Source organism: Tupaia chinensis, unplaced genomic scaffold, assembly GCF_000334495.1.
Source record: "Tupaia chinensis unplaced genomic scaffold, TupChi_1.0 Scaffold000242_1, whole genome shotgun sequence".
Classification (NCBI taxonomy): Eukaryota; Metazoa; Chordata; class Mammalia; order Scandentia; family Tupaiidae; genus Tupaia; species Tupaia belangeri.
Genome location: NW_006159720.1, coordinates 350,505 through 358,097, shown reverse-complemented (window position 1 = coordinate 358,097; position 7,593 = coordinate 350,505). Strand labels below are relative to the sequence as shown.

Genomic DNA, 7,593 nt, shown 5'->3' with positions numbered 1-7,593 from the left:
TTGAAAATAAAAGAAAAAAATAAAGTACCTATTTAATGACTGCAGTAAGCTCTATAGCCTCAGCTAGGTGCTACTTTATAGTATGCTCATTCTATTCACAGTTTCATGCCTTAAGTCAGACATGTGTTCACAGATATGTATATATTGGCTGAACTTGCTACTGAAAGTAGTTAGACTAATTAACATATTTTGTGAATCAATAAAATGGGGGGAAGGACTGGAAAGCACCTATAGACAGCAAAGATATTGTGGGCAGAGTGTGAAGTGGTAGAGGGTGAGAAATGGGAAAATATACATATACATTTATATATATATATATATATGTATATACATATATATACATATATATATGTGTGTATATATATATATAAAAGCAAGAAATGGAAAAGTATTTGTTGATGATAACATGTATGATTAAGGCACTGTACAGTGTATTCTAGATGGGAAATCACATTTTATATGCTGTGATGATACTCAGTGAATGAATGTAACAGAAATAAATTTTTAAAAAAAGAAACCAAAAAAAAAAATAACTGTATGCTAACAAACTGGAAAAATAGAGGAGATGAATAAATGTTTGGACACAAATAATGTTCCTTAATTGGAAAAGGATGAAATAAATAGATTGAGTAGCTCAATAATAAGTAATGTGCTTGAATCAGTAATAAAAAGTATTCCTAAAATGAGAAGCCAGGAACTAATGACATCACTTCTAAATTTTATATATCTTTTAGAGAAGAGCTAATACAAATTCTCAAATTATTTCAAAAGTTCATGTGAAGTGAATCCTCCAAAACTAATTTTAAGATACTTAATTTTTTTTTCTTAGATTTGTTCTTTCATCTGTTGATAGTTCAGTACCAAGTTCCACATATTTGTGAATAGTCTACTGTTTTCAAAGTGGTAAATAATTTCTTTCAACTATTTCTAGTGAATTTTATTTTTAGCTGTGGTTGTTTTTAAGAATTTTTTTGTCATTGCTGTTGAGAAATTTGATTATGATGTAATTTGGTATCAATCTCTTCTCTGTTTACTTTGCTTCGAGTTCTTTTAGCTTCTTATCTCACTAAGATTAATAATTAAAAAAACAGTCAAAATTACTAAAATTAATAAAATAAAAAATGGTAAGTGCTGGTGGGGGTGTGGTGAAAGGGAACTCTTTTACACTAGTGGTGGGAATGTAAATTGGTCTAGCCAGTATGGAAAACAAATTGGTGATTCCTCAAAGATCTGCAAATAGAACTACAATATGATCCAACAATCCCACTCCTTGTTATCTACCCAAAGGACAAAAGAATTTTTAATCAGAAAAGTGTTTGCACATCAATGTTTACTGAGGCACTATTCATAATTGCTAAGACATGGAATCAACCCAAATGCCCATGAACAAATGAATAGATAGGAACGGTTACTCAGTGGAATACTCCCCAGCCATAAAAAAAAAAACAAGACCCTGGCATTTGACAGAAAATGAATGAATATGAAAGATTTACTGCTGAGTAAAACAAGCCAGGCTATGAAGGAGAGACATTGCATGTCTCCACTTAATATGTACCAAGTGTCCACACTCTATGACTGAAATTGAATGATTAAAGGATATAGAAACATAGTAAATGCTTGTGATTACTAGATACAGTGTGGGGAGAGGATTGGTGAAAGATTAGTCTGAGGAAGGACATCAAGGAGAAAAATAAAGAGGCAAAGCATTTATGGGACAAAGAAATGGGTTATTATCTGTTGAAGATAACTTTATAGTATTGTTAACTGGGCTAGTTAGAAATGCACACATGTTGAAATATTCACTTTGCAAGCTAAATAACATGACTGAATGTATAAAAGAAATGGAAATAAATTTTTAAAAAGACTTTAAATAAATTTTGAAAAATTCTGACCAATATTTCTTCAAAAGGTTTTGGTTTTATTTTGTTGGTGCACTACTTCAATTTGCAATTAAAGTTATGGTGTGTAGTTTGTTATTGTTCTGCAGGTCATCATGATTTTTTTAAGAGTTACTAATATTTTGTTTTATCTATCACTCTATTTTGGATAATTTCTATTTTGATATACTTTAAATACAGTCAGCTATTCTTTTTCAGTGCATAATCTATTGGTTTTTTGTGTGTTTGTTTTTTTTTTCACATTATTTATTATTTGTTTTTTGTATATACTTTCAATCATATTGTTTGGCTTACCATGAGACCATTTCGATATGTGCACATTTCTCCCCAGACCCGTTGATCAAAACATCTTCAACAGATAACACCACACCTCCCCATCCCATCAATGCTCTGCCTCCGTATCCCTCCTCCAAATGCCCTTCGTTATAGACATACACTAAGTTTTGTTTTTGCTTTATTTTGTTTTGTGTTTTAGTTTTCTTATACAGCACATGTGCTCAACAGAAAGAGAGAGACAGAGAGAGAGAAAGCGAGAAATCACCACCCAGAGAAAATGATCATTCTGTAATCCCCTCTCTTCCATTCTCTGCACAGGATTTTGGGCTTATACACACACACACACACACACACACATACACACACACCCCCTCAGAATGATTTTCAAGTTGCTGATTTGAGGGTTTAAACTGCATAGCTCACTATGTAGGACCCACCTGCCTTCACCTCCACATTACTTACTGGCCTTCGTCAATTTTTTTTAATGTCTAATATTGCACCATTTGTTTATTTTTAGTAAAAAAAAAAATCACTTATTTATTTAAAATGTTGTTTTCCTAAATAAAACAATATATTGATTGTACTTATAATAGCTGTTTAAAATTCCTTACTTACTAATTATATTATTTTCCTTTCAAGATCTATTTGATTAATTATGTCCTAGATAGGATCACATATGTTGTTCATTTGTTTATATTTTGTTATTTGATGCCGTTCATTGTAAATTTTATATTAAAGATGACTGTATTTTGTTGTTAAGGAATGCTAAATGATTTAAGACAGAATTTTTAAAGGCTTTTTTGGGAAAGGTTTTTGCTATAGGGCGTGTGTGCTCACCAGACAGACAGAGAGAGATAGAGAGACAGAAAGTGAGAAATCACCCTCCAGGGGGGATGGCCACGGCACAATCCCTTCTCCTCCATTCTTCTCTCGGGATCTTGGGCATGCACGCACACGCACCCGGCGTGAATTTTAAACCACTGGGTCCAGCACGCGAACCGCAGTCGACTACGTGAGAGTCCAGTGACATAGCCATTACACTAACTGCTGGTCCCTGAAGTCTTTTTGAAGGAAGTCTTTTTGAAGACTTTTTTTTTTTTTTTCTTGTAGGAGTAGGAGTCTTAAATAGATTTTGTCTCTGAGATTTTCTCTTGGATATTCACATATGGAACAAGGACTGACACTACATTCCAGGTTTTTGAAGCCTTATTACCTGCTTTGTTTTTGGTAATTTGTCAGTTTATAATTCCCTGGTCATACTTTTAATATTTTAGCAGACTTTCAATATACATAACCACAGTTGAGTGCTGAGCCACAAAGTCAATAGAAACTTGTAATGCAGGAAAAGATGAGCAACAAACACTGTAATATATTACATGTAGGAAACAAAAAGCAATGTACCAGAAGTAAGTCTTCTTTTATTCAAAATTATTTTAAGTATACATGAACTATAGTGTCCAATTGAAAGGCAGAGGATCAAAAGTTAGTTTAATTAAAATAAACATTCAAATACATGCTGTCTGCAAGAGATTCTCTATGTTTACACTGTTGTTTCAGTTAACAAAATGGCTGTAGAGTATCATATTAAAAAAGTGAAATGTCAAAGAAACACACATGGGCTAGCTTGTGGCATGGTGGTTAAGGCAGCCGGATGCCACATTGCAAACTACGTGGTTCAAGACTTGGACCTGGGAGCTTGATGAGCATGCTAGGCATGTGCGTTGCATGCTCAAAATCTTAAGAAGGGAAGGGATTGTGTCAGGGTCATCCACCTGTGTGTGTGGGGGGGCGACTTCTTACTTTCCCTCTCTCTTTCTCTCTCTCTCTCTCTGACAAGTGCATATTCCTTATAACAAAAACCAGAAACAAAATAAAACAAAGAAAAACACACATAGTTTACAATTACAGTTTAACAAGTGTTACAATAAAAATAAATGAGTTACCTTGAAATTTCTAATGGAAACATTGAGTCATACATAGGAATATTAATAAGGAAGTGACATTCAATTGATATTTTAAAAAAAGAGTTAATTTGGCTAGTGTAAAAAATTCCATGATTTGTCTTTGTGTTATTAGTCTTTCCTCAGAAACCAAAAAGAATACAAATGTATATGTTAGAAATATTATCAAAAAACATTTGCCTATATCTTATATTATGTTCATAAATCATGTTAATTATTAAATACAAATATTGATCAATAGCTAAGGACCCTAAAAAAGGCATTTTTTACCTCATTGTTTCTTAAACTGTAGATCATGGGGTTAAGCATGGGGATCACTAATGTATAAAACACAGAGGCCATTTTATCTGTATCATAGGAGTGAGTGGATTTGGGCTGTAAATACATAAAGAAGAGAGACCCATAGAACACAGCTACTGCTGTGAGATGAGAACCACAGGTGGAAAAAGCCTTTTTTCTCCCTTCTGCAGAATGCATTCGAAGTATGGCTAACAGAATCAGCATGTAAGATACCAGGACCACCAGCAGGGAGGAGATCAAATTAAATGCTGAAACTAGAATAGCCAACAATTCTATTTCCTCTGCACTGGAGCAGAGCATAGGTAACAAGGGAATAGGATCACAGTAGAAATGAGCAATATAGCTACAGCCACAGAAGGTCAATGTAAAAATCTTAATAGAGAACATCAGAGCCTGGCACGTGCTGTAGAGGTATGAAATCCCCACCAACATGTGACATAGTCCCTGAGACATGATAACATTATACAGTAGCGGGTTACAGATGGCCACATAACGGTCGTACGCCATGGCTGACAAGACAAATTGTTCACTAATGATGAACATAATGAAGAAAGCCATCTGTGTAGCACATGTGTAATAGAAAATGGTATTTTGATCCACAACAAAATTTACTAGCATCTTCGGACAAATGACAGTTGAGTTACCAAGATCAATGAAAGCCAGGTGTTTGATAAAAAAGTACATAGGCGTGTGGAGGCGGGAGTCGAGCTTGGTCAAAATGATCATGCCCAGGTTGCCCAGCACTGTGATTGTGTAGATGATGAGGAAGACCCCAAAAAGGGGAAGCTGCCACTCAGGCTGCCGTGTGACTCCCATCAGAATGAATTCAGTTGATGCTGTGAGGTTGAATTGGCACATTTAATCCAATTATTTCTAATCAGAGGGAAAAATAATACACACACATACACACACACACAGAGAGAGAGAGAGAGAGAGAGGGAGAGAAACATTAATTATATCCTTTTGTTTAGTATAATTCATAGTTATTAAAATATTTTCAGACAGAAAAAAGTTTTATTCATACTAGAGTATATAAGAATAACCTCTACATGTGGTTCTAAAAGTAAAGCAAATGATAGAATCTTTTATTTCCAAAAATAAGATAACAATATGAAATATATTCACTATTAGGACTGATTGAACTCTTAATGAAGTTAGCAGTTTTGGTGTATCTCCACTGATAACAAAACGATACAGGGGTTAATGTGAAAATCTTGGACATTATTTAGTCTACCCAATGACATCACAGGTTTTGATTTCTTATTTGGTACACTTTTATTTTTATTTGAAAATTCTTATATTCTTTATTTATTTGTAGATTTGGCTATAGGGTGCATTTACTTCCCAGAGTGAGACAACATGGGGGGGGGAGAGAGGGGGAAAAAGAGAGAGAAAGTGAAAAAAATCACCCCCAGAGAGAGAGAAAGTGAGAATAGCCACACCACAATCTGTTCTCCATTCTCCTCTCAGGATTTTGGGCATGCATGCACATATGCCTGCCCTGATTTTTGCAAGTCACCAAATCTGGGACTCAAAATATTATCATACTCTACCATCAACAGATAATTTTCCATTTTTGTGTCCCTTATATGTTTTGCTTCTTTCTTGTGTTAATCTTAGGCACATGTGCAAATTTAAGAAAATCTGTCTATTTTGAGGCAAAAGAAGAACCTTCACTAGAGCCACTTTGTCATTTTTTTTCCCCTGGAGCCATGACCAGAACACAACCCTTCTAGCAGCTTTCAGACTGCTGACCCTTGGTCCTGAGATTCTGCCAGTCCTTGGCCCCTCTGTCTACGTAGCCTCAGCAGATTCCTGGGACATCTAGGGACTCATGACCGACTCTCTGCCTCCAGAGACTGCTCAGGGTGAGTGGTTAATGTGATTCGTTCTCATCTCTTGACCTGACTGCTTTGCTATGCTAAATTTTAAGCTATGCAACAAAATCTGACATCAGAAGGACACAATTGCAACAAGGGTCTTACTCTTTCAATGGTACAGTAGAAGACAAAGGATTGAATTAATGTTACTGTATATAATATCTAGTGAATATATTTACATATTTCAAAGTTGATAACATTTTTCACAGGATCATACTACCTCTAGTGGCTACTACGAACAGTTTTACCACTCAGTATATAGGGATGTTTCTGGAATTTCACTAATAAATTTAAGATGTGTAAAAATATTATGGAGCCAGCAGATGGCATAGAGGTTAAGGCACTGGATTCTACATGGTTGGCTGCATGGTTCAAGTCCCAGAGCTGGCAGCTTGGAAAATCATAATAAGCATGTATGTTTGCATTCCCGAAACCCCTAGAAGAAGACTGGGGAAAGGACTGCAGCATGGCCATCCCCCCTGGGGGCGTGATTTTTCTCTCTCTCCCTCCCTCAGTGTCTCTTTCTGGCATGTGTACATGCCCTATAACAAAAACTAAAATAGGACCAGCAGTTAGCGTAACGGCTATGTCACTGGACTCCCACGTAGCCGACCGCAGTTCGTGTCCTGGACCCGGTGGCTTAAAACTCACACCGGGCGCGTGTGTGTGCGTGCCCAGGATCCCGAGAGGAGAACGGAGGAGAAGGGTTTGCGGCATGGCCATCCCCCCCGGGGAGTGATTTCTCACTTTCTGTCTCTCTGTCTCTCTCTGTCTGTCTGGTTGCTGGCAAAACCCCCCCCCCTTTAAAAAAAAAAAAAAAAAAAAAAAAAAAAAACCAAAAAAACAACCCAAAACCTCCCCCCCAAAAAAACAAAAACCAAACCAAACAAAAAAAATAAAATAATAAATAAATTTAAAAATTAAAAAAACATTATTATACTTTTGACAATTAGTTCATTTATAAGTTAAATTTTTAAATTTTATTTTCATTCTTAGTATTTATATTTATGTCTCAATTTTTATTTACATACTATTTTTTTTAACTAGTTACTTTATTTTATTTATCATTATATCTATTTTCAATTGACCAGAGTGAGACAGAGATAAACAGAGAGAGAAGGTGAGAAAGCAAGCTGCTGAGTCTGGGACTGGAACTATGGCTGGTCATACGGAAGTCAAGCACCCAACCACCACACCAACTGCTGGCCCCTAGTTATTCTTTTATAAATGACAAAACTGCGAAATCATTACAAGCTTCAAGACACACAAGAGCATATT

The 7,593-nt window shown here is 35.5% G+C and overlaps 1 protein-coding gene across 1 annotated transcript; it reads right to left on the bottom strand.

Annotated features, from left to right (window-relative positions):
- Positions 1 to 4,369: 4,369 nt before the first annotated feature.
- LOC102485143 (olfactory receptor 8K5-like) lies at positions 4,370 to 5,293 on the bottom strand. The gene has a single exon (XM_006148751.1). It carries the CDS (start codon positions 5,291 to 5,293, stop codon positions 4,370 to 4,372), a length of 924 nt encoding a protein of 307 aa, XP_006148813.1.
- Positions 5,294 to 7,593: the final 2,300 nt, after the last annotated feature.